Here is an 18,297-nt window from a genome sequence, read left to right on the forward strand (position 1 = left end):
TCGGGTATTTTTCGGAGTACCGGAGAGTTACGGGAATTCGTATTGGGCCTTAATGGGACATACGGGAAAGGAGAGAAAGGCCTCAAAGGGTGGCCGCACCCCTCCCCATGGACTGGTCCGAATTGGACTAGGGAGGGGGGCTCCCCCTTCCTTTCTTCTCCTTCTCCCTTTCCTTTTTCCTATTTCATGTGGGAGGTGGAATCCTACTAGGACTAGGGAGTCCTAGTAGGACTCCACACTTGGGCGCGCCCTATGAGGGCAGGCCTCCTCCTCCCTCCATCCTTTATATACGTGGCCAGGGGCACCCCATAGACACACAAGTTGATCATTGATCTCTCTTAGCCGTGTGCGGTGCCCCCCTCTATCATAATCCACCTCGGTCATATAGTAGCAGTGCTTAGGCGAAGCCCTGCGTCGGTAACTTCATCAACACCGTCATCACGCCGTCGTGCTGACGAAGCTCTCCCTCGAAGCTCTACTGGATCGTGAGTTCGTGGGACGTCGCCGAGCTGAACGTGTGCAGTCCGCGGAGGTGCCGTAACTTCGGTGCTAGGATTGGTCGATCGTGAAGACGTACGACTACATCAACCGAACGCTTCCGCTTACGGTCTACGAGGGTACATAGACGACACTCTCCCCTCTCTTTGCTATGCATCACCATGATCTTGCGTGTGCGTAGGAATTTTTTTGAAATTACTACATTCCCCAACAAGGTCACCAGAGAAGAGGACGTCGACACACAATCCTGGACGGCTGCAAGCTTGACATCGGACCGTGACCTGTCGTGCATCAGCATTGGTGATTTTTTTCCAGGTTTTTTTAGGGAGTCTTCATGTTTGATTTGCAGCGGCGAGGCGACGACGCTATCCCAATGTAGGAATAATGTTCTCTCCGTCATTTCCCCGTTCCGTTGGTGTGCTTACCGCCGACGAAGGGCATGCGGAACCGTGTCTTCGATGGGTCTTCCAAGATCCGTTCGGTTTAGATTTCCAATGTATTCATTTGCATTCGGCTACCGCTGGTGGTCTTGGGAGTTTTTAGAGGCCCTCATCAGCGTTTTCTTCTCTAGGGTGGCGATTTGGTTCACATATCATAGCTGGCGTCTCCTGATTTGCATCGACGACTTCTCGGCCGCTACTTCTACAAGCTCTTGGGTTTATAAAAGTTCGCTCCGCCGAGGCGAAGGCTCAGAGACGGCAGCGAGCTATGTTCACGTTGCGCCGCCAGCAGAAAGTAGACTTCGACACTCCCACTGATTTAATTGTAATGTTATCTTTTGATTTATATGGATGTGTTTGTAAGGACCTTAATACTTAATATACGGCCTTAGGTCTTTTCGAAAAGAAAAATAACGGGCACATAATATTCTGGAACCTGTACAAGATTTGAGCACGGAGATATGTACTACACCTCTACACAGATTTTAAATGTAAACTAGCAAAATGCCCATGCGTTGCACGGAACATCAAGATGCATTTGTATGAGTAGTTTATCTTGTGGGAGATAAAGATGAACGAGGCAAGGCCTTATTTGTAAATGTGGAGAGAGGTGCGGGTATCTTTTGTAAAATTGTCATAGTTTGCTTTCTATCCGTCAGATATAGATTGGACGGTCTATATTACAGGATGGCAGGCACACCATCATCACCAACTCGGTTTTTTATAAGAGTAGTAGATAAGAAATGTGTTTTATCTTCACAAAAGAAAAAGACTAAGGAAGAAAATTATAACTTGAGCCAATAATTTCCTTGGGTTATTTCTACGGCCTGTTACCAGACTTAAACTAAAACGACACAAGTCATGGGCTTTGATCCAAATCATTTGCCTTGCTAAATCTTCGATGGTTTTCAAGAAGCCCATTTAGTTTGTGTGTCCTCTCTTCTCTTTTTGAATTGTTTGGATTGCTTAGAGCATCTCCAATAGAGGACGCAAATTTGGACATGTAAAATCAGGAAATGTAAAATTTATATCTTCAAAAAGTGTATTTTACATCTTCAAAAAAAAGAGGCAACTTCAACAGATGATATAAATTGGTGATGTAAAGTGCAACACAAATAGATAATGCAAATGAAGATGTAAAAAGTGCTGACCTGCTGTACAGCCGCATTTTAACATTCAAATTTCAGATTTCTACCAACAAAAGTGCATTATATCAATCAAAGTTTGAAATCCTACAACCCAAAGTGCATTATCTCAAACAAAGTTCTTGGTCGAACAAATTAAAATGCACATAAACATCAAACAATTCGTCCTTTCCGTTGTCACTAGCGCCATCGTGGACGGTGGTATGATCATCATCATCGATGGCCGTGGGTGGAGGTGGAGGAGGGGCTCCTTGGCTGGAGGACGACGCCAAGGCCGCCCGACTTTGGTTCGACGCCAGGTTGCGCCGCCGCACCACCAGCCGCTTCACGCCTCCACCGCGGGGCTTGGCGGCCCGCTGCTTCTTCGTTGGTGGCTCAAGCGCGACGGCAACCGACCAGGGTAGGGCAAAACCGGTGCGCCGGCATGGAGGCAGAGGCCGGATTGGAAAGATGGTCGCGGAGGCGGTGGCGAGGTGGTTCAGACCATCGGCAGCCGCGGGGTCGTCGGCGTCGGCCATGGCAGCAGCGGGCAGGCGGAAGCCAAATGAAGGCAGTTGGCACGCGGCGTCGATTTTACATCTCCTATAGATGAAGACACAAATTTACATCTCCGGGTGTTGTATTTTACATCTCCTGGAGGTGGAGATGTAATTTTTTTTACATCTACATCATCTGTTAGAGGGGGGCTTTTGGGCCTCGAAGATGTAAAAGTTAGTTAATTTTTCATCTACATCATCTTCAATCTATTGAAGATGCTCTTACCATATATGTCTCGTGGCCTCTCTTTCTCTTATACTCAAAAAAAAAAGACAACTGAATTTTCCTTATTGAGCTAACCAAGACAGATAGTTGTTCATTTGAAAAATAAGACAGATAGCTGTATAGAAAAATTCAGCAAAATGGAAAATTGTGGTGGCGGTGGGGGGTCTCGAAGTGAAGTGAACCCTGGATCACATACCACACCACACGGTCCGCTGGGAACGCACGAATTCAGCAAAGCATCCTTTCCCCAGTGTCGCGCTCAGCTCATTAACAAAACTCTACATAGTACTAGTCAAGTGTCAAAGGAAAAAAAAACTAGCATCTAGTGAAGCACACACTTCGAAAGACGACAGCAACAATAAATTGATTTTTGTACACACACGCCATGTGCAGGGGTGAGCCGAGAACAAGCAGGCAGCCATGTGGCCTCCCTTCCAGAAAAGACTGGACGTGATTTCTCTCCGTCGATCAAAATCCTTCCGGAAAGGAGCCGCACCGCTTTGCAACACAGGCCAGGCCACGGCCACACATGCCCGGATCAAACGCCCATTTCGGACCAGAAACAAGCAAAGCGAAAACGAAAGGCTGCACGGTAACGAACGGAGATCTGTTGATGAACAGATCTCCGGTCCCTTTTTTTTCTCCTTTTCTCGTCAATGGAAGTAGTAATTCTGATAGTACAAACTGAGGTCAATCTACCCTAGTGGAATAAAAACGCAGGTGGAACTTTTCCAGCTCTTTTTTTCCCTTCCTTTTTCTACCTTTGCTAGCACCTAAAACAGGCCCTTAAAACCACACGGCAAGTGGTCTGCTTCCCAACACATTAGCAATAGAACTGGACATTAGACGACGACGACGACGACGACAGAAGAAACAATAACAAGAAGAAAAATGGTTGAAACACTCCCTCCTCCTGGCTGAAAAATAGACAAGGAGTGTAGTATGGAGAATTCTCTACCAACCATGATATGCCTCGGAAACCTTTTTTCCCGGTCATTGAAAATATTTCTCACGGGAAGATGGCTCCAAGGCTCTCATTTTCCGCTTGATCGATGGACAGGAGCTTCCAGGATGATTGACCATCTATCAGTGCTCCACGTAGCAAGTTTATTGTCGCCCGATTTGGATGTAGCTTCCGTTCAGATGCGCCCATCCTGTAATCAGCCTGCCGCAGCAACACTGCTGGTCTGCTCCTCGCTTTTCTTGGCTGTATCAAGCTTCGCAGCGACCATGTTGCTCTGTTCCTTGCTTCTCTTGGATGTATCAACATCTGCTGTCACCCCGTTGGTCTCCTCGCTTCTCTTGGCTGCATCAAGATCTGTTGCAACCTCTTTGCTCTGCTCACTTGTCTTGGCTGTATCAAAATCTGTTGCAACCCCTTTGCTCTGCTCACTTGTCTTGGCTGCATCAACATCTGCTGCAACCACGTTGCTCTGATCCTGACCTCTCTTGGCTGTATCAAGATCTGTTGTAACATCGTTGCTCTGCTCCTCATTTCTCTTGGCATTATGATGCTCTACGCTACTTGCAGATTGAGCTTGCTTTTCAGACTCTGCCGGTTTCTCATCCTTTGGCTGAAAAGATAACTTAAATCAAACCACATTGTAAAATTGTGACCTTCTATCACTAATCATGAATGAATCATATTATTGTCAATTTATGGTCATTCAACAGGTAAATCTAGTTAATTTAAGTCCAGAAATACGACAAACTAAAACTGGGTATCCTTTCCTGTTATTATTAGGCTTTCCATGATGCCACAAAGTGAAGGTGCAAATGGCAAACGGGCATATCACTATACGCAGGTAATAAAATTTAGCAAACCATGTGTTTATTAATAACAAGACACACACTGCTTTGATAAAGTAAATGCAGCAGTTCGCTATATACCGTGAGGTGATCCAATGATGTCGTAAGCGGCTTGCCTCTTCTGTCCTGCATTACTTTCTGCCTATTCTCATAGAAGTCAAAGTCATCCAATATTGACGTTTTACATGAGAAGTTCTTGAAAATGTTCAGCATCTCTGCACCTTGTAGAAACTTGACCTGGGATTCACAGCCGTCCAGTTATGAGTCCAAACTTATAAAATAAAATATCAATTATAAAGTGTGAGTAATGCATAGTGGGCATAAGAAAATACTCAGAATAAAATTAAACATTAACTGATCACTAAGAGAGCACACCAGAGAGAAGCATGGACAATAACTTAAAAGCTGCACTGGTTGTAATGTTATCAGCATTCTATTTCCATGACAAAGAACATGAGGAATCAACTGAAGGTGGTAAGGAAATAGGTTAACAATTTTGTAAGTAGGTGAAACATTCATTACAAAATAAGTCATTGTTGCACAGTGCACAAATAGGATTGTATGTTTCGCCCCTAAGAAGAATGACGGGGGAAAACAAAATGGAACTTATGTACCAACAAATTTATTCGGATGTTGTCAAGATAATTGACCAACAGAGATCTAAATTCTAGCTCTGATCATACCGGTATTCTCTAGTTAGATAGTGGAAGCAATACCTCTTGAGTGTCCCTGCTGTTTGTAACAGGCTTGTTCTCATTATTCTCCAATATTATGTGTCGAAATTGAGGATTAGGCACATCCTTGATAATGTGCCATTTTACTGGGAAGAATCCATTCCACTTGTCCTGTTGCCAGAAGTTCATACTCTTGTTGAAATCTACTGGGCCAAGCATCTCAGCCACACCACAGAACTGACCACTAGCATTAACCTGGCCATTATAGTATACCAGTTAATAGAGCAAACAAACACATATTTATCATAATGAAATAAGCATCTCAGCCACACCACAGAACTGACCACTATTTTTCTATATGTATAATGCTCATCAATAAAATTATAATAACCTGCAAATAGTTTTTGAGACAAATCTACAGATATGATTTTTAAATTTTCAAAACGAAATATTTAAAACAATATCGATGATCAATTCTATAAAATTGACTGAGGTTATGTCCAAGATGCAACTTTTTCATGAACTGGATGAAGTATAGGTGGAATGGAAAAAAAATGAAACAGAGCCTAATTCAAGAACCAGAGAAACAAAATAATCAAACTGGATGAACTCGCACATAATTATCACAAATTAAAATTTTAAAAATTGCATGTCTTACCAAGGCACACTAAATTATAAAAAAAAAAAGATTACGTACTCAATACTAGTCAGATATAACAAAAACAAAGGGAAAAAAATAATTGAATATCACACTACTCTGATGATATTCAGGATAAAATGCTTAAGGAATAAGAAGTGCTATTAACTTACAGAAAAGAAGAGGAAAACAGGGCATTTGGTTCCTTTTCCTGCCATTCTTTCTTGTGCAATTTTATAGGCATTGTCAAGCCTTTTATTTCCATTAGGAGTACTTGCCCAAACATTGTACTTGATACTCTTGTGAATATCATCTTCACTATAAGATTTAATCACGAAGAATAAAGCTTGCTCATACTTCGTAACAAAATCAGGAAGATTATATGAATCTCTTCTTACTGCAACAAGTGAAGGTATGTCATCGTTAACCTCCTGTACACCTGACAATCCAAAACGATCTGCTCCTGGGCTCAAACTGTTTTTTGACTCATCATTGTGTTTATCTGATATGTCACGGTTACCAAATTCATTTAGCTTGCTTCTGGCCTTCAGCTTCTCATTCCCGTTGCAGTTTCTACCACTTTCATTCAAATTAATGCCTTTACTTTGATAAAGGCTTCCTTTCCCTTGGTTAGTATGCACCACAAACTTGCTGGACGGAAGATGCCCTTTTGTTATGGAAGCACCGGATGCCTAGCATAACAACAAGCATATAAACTTATAAGTTTCCTACTTTATGCTTAGAGTAGTTTGTCCTGTTTTACTGGAATTTTTCAGTACCTTATTTGCAAACTTTGATGATGGATGGTTATTGGCAGAGGTTGGCACTGTGTCTACAGCTGATGATGATCCTTTGGTGGTACCCGATGCATACTTTGTGCTGCGTGAAGCTTTTGAAGATGGAACAGCATGCTTATTGGAAGGGTAGTTTGATCTTGTAGGGTAGTTCGTTTGCTGCACGCCAACAGGAAGTCCCTGAACCCCATCCAGAAGAACATAAGGGTCCCATGTGTATGCGGGGACTAGCTCAGGTCCGTAAGCAATTGGTTGAGCATACATGCCAGGTGTAGAAGGGTCCTGCACAGGAATCACAGCAGAGTAATATGGCTCTTTGCTGACATACTGACTATCCACGCCAGTTCCAGGAACGACTGGACTATAAGCAGTATATCCATTTTCGTAACCCGGAACATAACACAAATAAGACCCATTCTCAGCTTGAACGACCTGAAACAGATTACAGAACAGGCATAAGCTCAGTTCTATAGTGATATGTCAGCTTCCACAGCTGTATCTTCAAGAAGCAGTTCACCCTAGAATTGATTAGACCAAGGACTCGATAATAACTTAATAAGGAACAAAACAAAACAGTGCAATGCAAAAGTCAACTGTTAAATCGAGTACTGTGAGGTCTGCACAGCCCTTTTGTAATTGGCTCTTCATCATTTAAGATCTCAATCAAACTAAATTAGCTACGGTGCTTGACCACAATTCTTTGTACAACATGGAATACTAAAAGCATCCCCTGAAATAGACATTCCATTCACTGGCAATCATTTAAATTTGTTTATCTCAATCACCAGAATAAATTAATCATCTGTTCATGACAGCATATTGTGTGGTGACAACTAAAGCAAAAAAGATAAAATGTATATTTTTCGTAAAGGTTTGTAAAGATTCTTTTTGGCATGAAGATACTTATGGAAGAATAAAGAGTGATATTAACAACCAAAGCTGACACTTTCCCCAACATAGCAAAGGAAAGGCAAGGAAAAGATGGAAGCAAATAAGTGCAAAGCTAGCTGGTACCACCATACCACCATAGATGCACTAAGTGCAGCATTTTTTGGTTTTACACAGGACCACTTGTGACTACTGTAGGGAAGGCATATAACATGATTGATAAAGTACACTGTTTGATAACTTACTGTCGGTTGCATCTCCAGTCCATTCGATCCAGCATAGTAGCTACTCTCATCCCATCCTCCAAATGAGCCTAGAATAATGATCAAACCATCAAACTGAAAGAACAGTACCTCTGTTTCAGTACTTCAGATCATAGTACTGATCTATTCTACACACCTGGATAATAGTACCCGTAGTAATACATCCCTTGGTCCCCCATATAAGCTCCTTGGTTCATCTCAGTATCCTTGGCGGCAGTACTAGCTGCATCTGCCGAGGAAATGCATGATATTGCATCCGAAGAACCTGCGTCTTTTGCAGCAGGCTGCAAAGTTTGGGCACGAAAGGAATCAGCAAGGACACGATAGATATAGCTCAACCAACCAAACAAGGAACAATTCCTTGTACGCTAAGATAAGCAATGACTATACTATATGTATAGAGGAATGAGAATCTTACCAAGTTGCCGTTGCTTGCCTTCGTGCTAGCATCAATCTTCAAGTTCTCTACTGCCTCTTCTATAGCTGGAAGATACAAAAGTCAAGGCTTGCAAACAGAATATATGCTTGAAAGGCCATCGTCCATGAGTGAGAATAAAATAAGCCAGCAAGCCCAGATTGATAGATTAAAATGTCCTGAGTCCAATAATGCACAATAATTGCCTTCAATGAGGTCATCAAATCAGAAGATCTACAGCGATCATCTGATCGAGTGAAGAGACCATTACTTGAACGAGTTCATGTTTCGCAAACAGCATGCAGCAGCAACCGTATCCGTAAGTACACAAACCATATTATTGGTGTAGCTGTCAATAAATGGGAGTTGGCTCAGCTCTCACCATCTCTGAAAATCCGACATGTGAGGGATACCTAACAATTCTAATTCTGAATATAAAACAACAGAGACCTGCCATGGTATTGTAGGACGGCGAAACTCAATTATGTCAATAGCAGATTGAACTGGGTCGAACTATCCATGAAAAATGCTACGCACTCAACGATAATTCAGCAACATGATCCACCATTTATTTATTTTGAAACCGTGATCTGAAGGAGCACGCACAGATCAAAAAGTCCCTTAAAGCCAGATCAGAGCAAAAGCTTTTCCAATGCTTTAAATTAAACAAGTGTAAAGAAAGATGAGAAATCAGGTTGAGCACAGACGCCTGTCGATGAAAAGCAGAAACGCTAGTACCAAACTGAAAAAATAGAAACAAAATAGAAACAAAAAAAATCGAGAATTTTGATCGAAAACAGTACTGTAGTATCTCTGACGGATCAAAGAGAAACAATGGAGCTAGATGGCAATGGAACCGCCCAACTCACCAGCACTGGGATAGTTAGAAAATGAAAACAAATCAGAACACGGACGAATTCCACCGATCCAAGAACAAGACAAACCCAAGCCCGAGATCATGTATCGGATCCAGCTCCGGATGGATGGACAAGGAGCAAAGGATACGCTTGTGGGCGAGCGCGGTGTTGGGCTTGGGCTCCATGAGGCCGCACCAGAGGTCGCCGCAGAAGAAGCCGGGGCTACGCGTGTCCTCCAGCTCGACCGATGATTGGGCCCGGAGCAGGGACTCGCCGGAACCCTAGGCCGCTCCGGCCGCCTCCGCCGGAGGAGAAAAGGTAGCGGCGTCGGCGGGGTCGCGTGTGGTGTAGGGCGGGCGGCGCGGCCACGTGTGGGCGATCGGACGGCTGGGAAGGAAGGAAGGTGGGCGCGTGCGTTGTGGGGGCGGAGCAGCGAAGCGACGCGGCCGAAGCGGGCTCCTGAAATCTAGCGGCAGTTGGGGCGGGGCAAAGCAAGGCAAGGCAGCCGCTCCGCCTGTTGCGGCCGAATATTTGTAGCCTTTCAGCACAATACATTTCACCTTTTTCTCTCGTGAGATGAGATGAGATGAACTCGAAAGTGGTAGCATAGGAGGAGTTAATCATAGCATTCCACATACATCAGTAGAATTTCTATATGCATATGTTACAAATATAACAAAGAAAAAAAATGAGAGACAGCGTAACATGTGGTACTATCAGTTTTTTGAAGGAAAATATTGGTGGTTGCCACTAACAACACGAAGGTACGTACGACCATGAAAACGTGCCGTCAACTAATTCTGATCTGATGAAAGCTACCACCATCGCTCGGTTGTCAGTGGCGTAAACCCTGTGCTTTTCTTGATCCTGGCAAGTCAAGGTCGCGTGTGGTTTTTTTTTAATTATTTGAAAGCAATCGGCGAGAAACTACACCCAACCAACATGAACATCGAACGGTGTGCTCGCGCGGTCTACCACTAGATGTGTTTCGATAGATCAACGGATGCGTGACGGTGGCCTGATGGTGGGCATGAATGCCGGCCAAGATGAGGAATATCGGACTCTACAAAAGAAGGGCGAGGCATATTTTGGGCCTGGAGAAAAGAGGTGAAGAATATATGTGGTCCAGTCACGATCGGTACTAGAAAATTTATCGTTTCCTGGCGTGGGTGCTCCCGGGCACCTGACCTGACCGCGCAGGGGAGAAATGAGGCAAAACAAGCCGTGAGCCCAACAACGCCCGGTGAACTACCGGGCGGAGGGAATTCGGTCGGGGGCGGGCGGCGGTGCAATTTGCGCGCGGCGCGGATAGCCGGTGTGGCAGGCAAGAGGCGAGCCACGATAGTTGGCCTTTGGCATCGGGAGAGGAGCACGCGCCGCACCGCGTTATACACGAATTTAATCCCGTAAGAGCATCTACGCCGCGACCTGGCAAATCCGGGCCCCCGAACTCGTCCGCAGACGCGTACTTCTCAAATCTTGTCACCATATCCGTGTTTCTCATATCCGGTCCCTCGTATTCATACTAGCTCCATACTAGCATGCAACATTAATAAAAAAACAACGTAAATCATCACACAAATATAGAATCGGACAGAGAAATGCACATTCCGAACATCAAAAAGTCATCGACGCAAAAGGTCGCCAAAGTTCACATAATTCACATAAACGACGGACAAGTTTAAACTAGATTACTAAAAACTTGAAATTGAAGACGGAGACGGTGGAGATTCACCACTTCCTCGCCAGCCCTTTGCCCTCCCGGTCGCTGGCGCGACTGTAGGCGTCGGCGGCTGGTGGCGGATCGTCCGAGTCGTCGGACGAGGAGTCGTGGTGACCTCTGGTGCGCATGCATCCCGCGGCGGCGACGCACGGACTGCTCCGCCTCCCTCCTTTCCCTGTCCCGCTGCAGCTCGCGACGAGCGGCGCGCGCCTCTGATTTCGGCGTGCGCGTCCGGGCCAGCGAGGCATGCACAAGCACCCACCGCTGCCCACGTGGGGGTGCAGCAGCCAGCGGGGGCAAGAGACGGCGTAGAGGAGACGCGTGGATTGCGCAGGCCGCCTGTCGGAGCTGCGCAAGGGCTGGGAGGAGCCAGCACCGGCGTCCGAGCTGCGCCGACGGGGAAGCTGCGTCTGCGGCGAGGCTGCAGATCCGGAGCTGCCCCCGGTCTCCACCTTGGACCGCTCCAAGGCGATGCGGAGGGCAAACTCATAGTCTGGACCCAGCTCAGAGTCGGAGCGGCTGCCGGAGCTCGACATTGCGCCAGATTCGATTGGAATTGGCACGGGGAGAGGAGAGGACGGGGCGAGAGAGGAGAGTGTGAGTGAGCTAGGGTTTCGGAGTGATGAGCGGGTGGGTTTTTTTTGTGGGACAGTCGTGGGGTCGATGGTGGGTCGGGCTTGTCAAACGGACGCGCCCGGGCGTGCCCGGGCCACCCCGCATCCGCCCCATATTTGGGCTGGATGTGAGGGGTGACCGTCAGCCCGGGTGTTTGAGGCCCGTTTGAGGCTTCCGTCTGGGTCAAAAAATCATGACCGGTCAGTGATCGGGCGGGCCGACCGGACGTTTGAGGCCGGTTTGGGGCGCCCGACTGTAAATGCTCTAAGAGCATCTGCAACCGCACCCATACCCACTGCAAACACCCGAGCCGGCCCAAACGTCCAAACTGACCGACACTTCCCATACCCGGCCCATATATGGGGCGGATATGGGGATGCCCGGATGTAGGCACTACGTCATACTGATCGATAGGGCCCACGTAGGGTTACAGAGTGACCGCTGGTTCGACGGGCGCCTCCTTTCACTCGGTGTGCCGCCCGAGAGAGGAGGCTGGCTATTTAATCCAAACGGTGCCGACCGAACCCTATCTGCCCTATTTCTTCTCTTTTCTCCTCTCCACCGCCGCCTCTTCCGATCCGTCGCCCGCTTGCCATGCCGAGGCGCCGGCGCACCACGTACACGGCGCTAACGCTGAAGCGCCGGTTGCAGCTCCTAGAGGAGATTCGAGCCAGGTGCATGACTCATTTCACTACCGGCCTGCTTCCGGATTCGTCGAAGCCAGCGGAGGAAGATGATGACGAGGAGAAAACGGGGGAGGAGGAGGAGGGGGAGCAGAAGTAGCAGGGGGAGTAGCCGCCGGAAGCGTAGCCCCAGCCCATGGAGGAGGAGGTGGCGAAGGCGGAGCCGGCTACGGGCTTTGCCATGACAAGGTACGTGGTCGCCCAAGCGGCTTAATGGCGGAGCAGACCGCCGTCCTAGAGTCCATCCAATATGAGGCCTATGTCAAAGCCAACCGGCGGTTCATCCGGCAAGAACGGGCGGGCGGCAACCGACGCGCTTTTCGTCAAACTAGAGGCGGAGAAGGTGGAGCTGTTGGCGAACGTAGTAATTTCAAAAAAATTCCTACGCACACACAGGATCATGGTGATGCATAGCAACGAGAGGGGAGAGTGTGTCCACGTACCCTCGTAGACCGAAAGCGGAAGCGTTAGCACAACGCGGTTGATGTAGTCGTACGTCTTCACGATCCGACCGATCCAAGTACCGAACACACGGCACCTCCGAGTTCAGCACACGTTCTACTCGATGACGTCCCGCGAGCTCCGATCCAGCAGAGCTTCGCCGGAGAGTTTCGTCAGCACGACGGCGTGATGATGGTGATGATGATGTTACCGACGCAGGGCTTCGCCTAAGCACCGCTACGATATGACCGAGGTGGAATATGGTGGAGGGGGGCACCGCACACGGCTTGAAACAATCAACTTGTGTGTCTTTGGGTGCCCCTCCCCCCCCCCCCCGGCCCCCGTATATAAAGGAGCAAGGGGGGAGGCCGGTCAGCCTTGGTGCGCCCCAAGGAGAGGAGGAATCCTCTTCCTACTAGGAAGAGGATTCATCCTTTCCTAGTCCAACTAGGAAGAGGGAGGGGGAAGGAAAGAGAGGGAAAGGGAGAGGGAAAGAGGGGCCGCGCCCCCCTCCCCTAGTCCAATTCGGACTCCTCATGGGAGGGGGCGCGCCACCTCCTGGGCTGCTGCCCTCTCTCTCCCCTCAGGCCCACTAAGGCCCAATACTTCCCCGGGGGGTTCCGGTAACCCCTCCGGCACTCTGGTTTTCTCCGAAACTATCCGGAACACTTCCGGTGTCCGAATATAGCCGTCCAATATATCAATCTTTACGTCTCGACCATTTCGAGACTCCTCGTCATGTCCGTGATCACATCCGGGACTCCGAACTATCTTCGGTACATCAAAACACTAAAACTCATAATACCGATCATCACCGAATTTTAAGCGTGCGGACCCTACGGGTTCGAGAACAATGTAGACATGACCGAGACACGTCTCCGGTCAATAACCAATAGTAGAACCTGGATGCTCATATTGGCTCCTACATATTCTACGAAGATCTTTATCGGTCAAACCGCATAACAACATACGTTGTTCCCTTTGTCATCGGCATGTTACTTGCCCGAGATTCGATCGTCGGTATCTCAATACCTAGTTCAATCTCGTTACCGGCAAGTCTCTTTACTCGTTCTGTAATACATCATCCCGCAACTAACTCATTAGTTACAATGCTTGCAAGGCTTATAGTGATGTGTATTACCGAGTGGGCCTAGAGATACCTCTCCGACAATCAGAGTGACGAATCCTAATCTCGAAATACGCTAACTCAACAAGTACCTTCGGAGACACCTGTAGAGCACCTTTATAATCACCCAGTTATGTCGTGATGTTTGGTAGCACACAAAGTGTTCCTCCGGTAAACGGGAGTTGCATAATCTCATAGTCATAGGAACATGTATAAGTCATGAAGAAAGCAATAGCAACATACTAAACGATCAACTGCTAAGCTAACGGAATGGGTCAAGTCAATCACATCATTCTCCTAATGATGTGATCCCGTTAATCAAATGACAACCCATGTCTATGGCTAGGAAACATAACCATCTTTGATCAACGAGCTAGTCAAGTAGAGGCATACTAGTGACACTCTGTTTGTCTATGTATTCACACATGTATCATGTTTCCGGTTAATACAATTCTAGCATGAATAATAAACATTTATCATGATATAAGAAAATAAATAATAACTTTATTATTGCCTCTAGGGCATATTTCCTTCAGTCTCCCACTTGCACCAGAGTCAATAATCTATATTACACAGTAATGATTCTAACACCCATGGAGCCTTGGTGCTGATTATGTTTTGCTCGTGGAAGAGGCTTAGTCAACGGGTCTGCAACATTCAGATCCGTATGTATCTTGCAAATCTCTATGTTTCCCACCTGGACTTGATCCCGAATGGAGTTGAAGCGTCTCTTGATGTGCTTGGTTCTCTTGTGAAATCTGGATTCCTTTGCCAAGGCAATTGCACCAGTATTGTCACAAAAGATTTTAATTGGACCCGATGCACTAGGTATGACACCTAGATCGGATATGAACTCCTTCATCCGGACTCCTTCATTTGCTGCTTCCGAAGCAGCTATGTATTCGGCTTCACACGTAGATCCCGCCACGATGCTTTGTTTAGAACTGCTCCAACTGACAGCTCCACCGTTCAATATAAACATGTATCCGGTTTCCGATTTAGAATCGTCTGGATTAGTGTTGAAGCTTGCATCAACGTAACCATTTACGATGAGCTCTTTGTCACCTCCATAAACGAGAAACATATCCTTAGTCCTTTTCAGGTATTTCAGGATGTTCTTGACCGCTGTCCAGTGATCCACTCCTGGATTACTTTGGTACCTCCCTGCTAAACTAATAGCAAGGCACACATTAGGTCTGGTACACAGCATTGCATACATGATAGAGCCTATGGCTGAAGCATAGGGAACATGTTTCATTTTCTCTCTATCTTCTGCAGTGGTCGGGCATTGAGTCTTACTCAACTTCACACCTTGTAACACAGGCAAGAACCCTTTCTTTGCTTGATCCATTTTGAACTTCTTCGAAACTTTGTCAAGGTATGTGCTTTGTGAAAGTCCAATTAAGCGTCTTGATCTATCTCCATAGATCTTGATGCCCAATATGTAAGCAGCTTCCCCGAGGTCTTTCATTGAAAAAACTCTTATTCAAGTATTCTTTTATGTTATCCAGAAATTCTACATCATTTCCAATCAACAATATGCCATCCACATATAATATTAGAAATGCTACAGAGCTCCCACTCACTTTCTTGTAAATACAGGCTTCTCCAAAAGTCTGTATAAAACCATATGCTTTGATCACACTATCAAAACGTTTATTCCAACTCCGAGAGGCTTGCACCAGTCCATAAATGGATCGCTGGAGCTTGCAAACTTTGTTAGCACCCTTTGGATCGATAAAACCTTCAGGTTGCATCATATACAACTCTTCTTCCAGAAATCTATTCAGGAATGCAGTCTTTACATCCATTTGCCAAATTTCATAATGATAAAATGCGGAAATTGCTAACATGATTCGGACGGACTTAAGCATCGCTATGGGTGAGAAGGTCTCATCGTAGTCAACTCCTGTAACTTGTCGAAAACCTTTCGCAACAAGTCGAGCTTTGTAGACAGTAACATTACCATCAACATCTGTCTTTTTCTTGAAGATCCATTTATTTTCGATGGCTTGTCGATCATCCGGCAAGTCAACCAAAGTCCATACTTTGTTCTCATACATGGATCCCATCTCAGATTTCATGGCCTCAAGCCATTTTGCCAATCTGGGCTCATCATTGCTTCCTCATAGTTCGTAGGTTCGTCATGGTCTAGTAACATGACCTCCAGAATAGGATTACCGTACCACTCTGGTGCGGATCTTACTCTGGTTGACCTACGAGGTTCGGTAGTAACTTGATCTGAAGTTTCATGATCATCATCATTAACTTCCTCACTAATTGGTGTAGGTGTCACAGGAACCACTTTCTGTGATGAACTACTTTGCAATAAGGCAGCAGGTACAGTTACCTCATCAAGTTCTACTTTCCTCCCACTCACTTCTTTCGAGAGAAACTCCTTCTCTAGAAAGGATCCAAATTTAGCAACAACAGTCTTGCCTTCGGATCTGTGATAGAAGGTGTACCCAACAGTCTCCTTTGGGTATCCTATGAAGACACATTTCTCCGATTTGGGTTCGAGCTTATCAGGTTGAAGCTTTTTCACATAAGCATCGCAGCCCCAAACTTTAAGAAACGACAACTTTGGTTTCTTGCCAAACCACAGTTCATAAGGAGTCGTCTCAACGGATTTAGATGGTGCCCTATTTAACGTGAATGCAGCCGTCTCTAAAGCATAACCCCAAAATGATAGCGGTAAATCGGTAAGAGACATCATAGATCGCACCATATCTAGTAAAGCACGATTACGACGTTCGGACACACCATTATGCTATGGTGTTCCGGGTGGCGTGAGTTGCGAAACTATTCCGCATTGTTTCAAATGAAGACCAAACTCGTAACTCAAATATTCTCCTCCACGACCAGATCGTAGAAACTTTATTTTCTTGTTACGATGATTTTCTACTTCACTCTGAAATTCATTGAACTTTTCAAATGTTTCAGACTTATGTTTCATTAAGTAGATATATCCATATCTGTTCAAATCATCTGTGAAGGTGAGAAAATAACGATACCCGCCGCGAGCCTCAACATTCATTGGACCACATACATCAGTATGTATGATTTCCAATAAATCTGTTGCTCGCTCCATAGTTCCGGAGAACGGCGTTTTAGTCATCTTGCCCATGAGGCATGGTTTGCAAGTACCAAGTGATTCATAATCAAGTGATTCCAAAAGTCCATCAGAATGGAGTTTCTTCATGCGCTTTACACCAATATGACCTAAACGGCAGTGCCACAAATAAGTTGCACTATCATTATCAACTCTGCATCTTTTGGCTTCAATATTATGAATATGTGTATCACTAATATCGAGATTTAATATAAATAGACCACTCCTCAAGGGTGCATGACCATAAAAGATATTACTCATATAAATAGAACAACCATTATTCTCTGATTTAAATGAATAACCGTCTCGCATCAAAAAAGATCCAGATATAATGTTCATGCTCAACACTGGCACCAAATAATAATTATTTAGGTCTAAAACTAACCCCGAAGGGATTAAGCGAACACTGGCCAAGGACGAGGTGACGATGCGCGTGGGAAACGGTTCGAAAGTCGATGTGATCGCCGTCGGCACGCTACCTCTACATCTACCTTCGGGATTAGTATTAGACCTAAATAATTGTTATTTGGTGCCAGTGTTGAGCACATTATATCTAGATCTTGTTTGATGCGAGACGGTTATTCATTTAAATCAGAGAATAATGGTTGTTCTATTTATATGAGTAATATCTTTTATGGTCATGCACCCTTGAAGAGTGGTCGATTTTTGATGAATCTCGATAGTAGTGATACACATATTCATAATGTTGAAGCCAAAAGATGCAGAGTTCATAATGATAGTGCAACTTATTTGTGGCACTGCCGTTTAGGTCATATCGGTGTAAAGCGCATTAAGAAACTCCATACTGATGGACTTTTGGAACCACTTGATTAAGAATCACTTGGTACTTGCGAACCGTGCCTCATGGGCAAGATGACTAAAACGCCGTTCTCCGGAACTACGGAGCGAGCAACAGATTTGTTGGAAATCATACATACAGATGTATGTGGTCCGATGAATGTTGAGGCTCGCGGCGGGTATCGTTATTTTCTCACCTTCACAGATGATTTAAGCAGATATGGGTATATCTACTTAATGAAACATAAGTCTGAAACATTTGAAAAGTTCAAAAGAATTTCAGAGTGAAGTTGAAAATCATCGTAACAAGAAAATAGAGTTTCTACGATCTGATCATGGAGGAGAATATTTGAGTTACGAGTTTGGTCTACATTTGAAGCAATGCGGAATAGGTTCGCAACTCACGCCACCCGGAACACCACAGCGTAATGGTGTGTCAAAACGTCGTAATCGTACTTTACTAGATATGGTGCGATCTATGATGTCTCTTACTGATTTACCGCTATTGTTTTGGGGTAATGCTTTAGAGATGGATGCATTCACGTTAAAATAGGGCACCATCGAAATCCGTTGAGACGACGCCGTATGAACTGTGGTTTGGCAAGAAACCAAAGTTG

At 45.5% G+C, this 18,297-nt stretch overlaps 1 protein-coding gene across 1 annotated transcript; it reads right to left on the reverse strand.

Annotated features, from left to right (window-relative positions):
* Positions 1-3,431: 3,431 nt before the first annotated feature.
* Positions 3,432-9,692, reverse strand: LOC123078977 (YTH domain-containing protein ECT1). Its single transcript, XM_044501642.1, has 9 exons — positions 9,331-9,692; positions 8,329-8,393; positions 8,047-8,194; positions 7,893-7,960; positions 6,745-7,191; positions 6,139-6,657; positions 5,371-5,583; positions 4,736-4,891; positions 3,432-4,419 (listed from the first exon to the last, which is right to left on the reverse strand). Exons 1-9 carry the CDS (start codon positions 9,365-9,367, stop codon positions 4,006-4,008), a joined length of 2,067 nt encoding a protein of 688 aa, XP_044357577.1. The 5' UTR covers positions 9,368-9,692; the 3' UTR covers positions 3,432-4,005.
* Positions 9,693-18,297: the final 8,605 nt, after the last annotated feature.

Source organism: Triticum aestivum, chromosome 3D (assembly GCF_018294505.1).
Source record: "Triticum aestivum cultivar Chinese Spring chromosome 3D, IWGSC CS RefSeq v2.1, whole genome shotgun sequence".
Lineage (NCBI taxonomy): Eukaryota > Viridiplantae > Streptophyta > Magnoliopsida > Poales > Poaceae > Triticum > Triticum aestivum.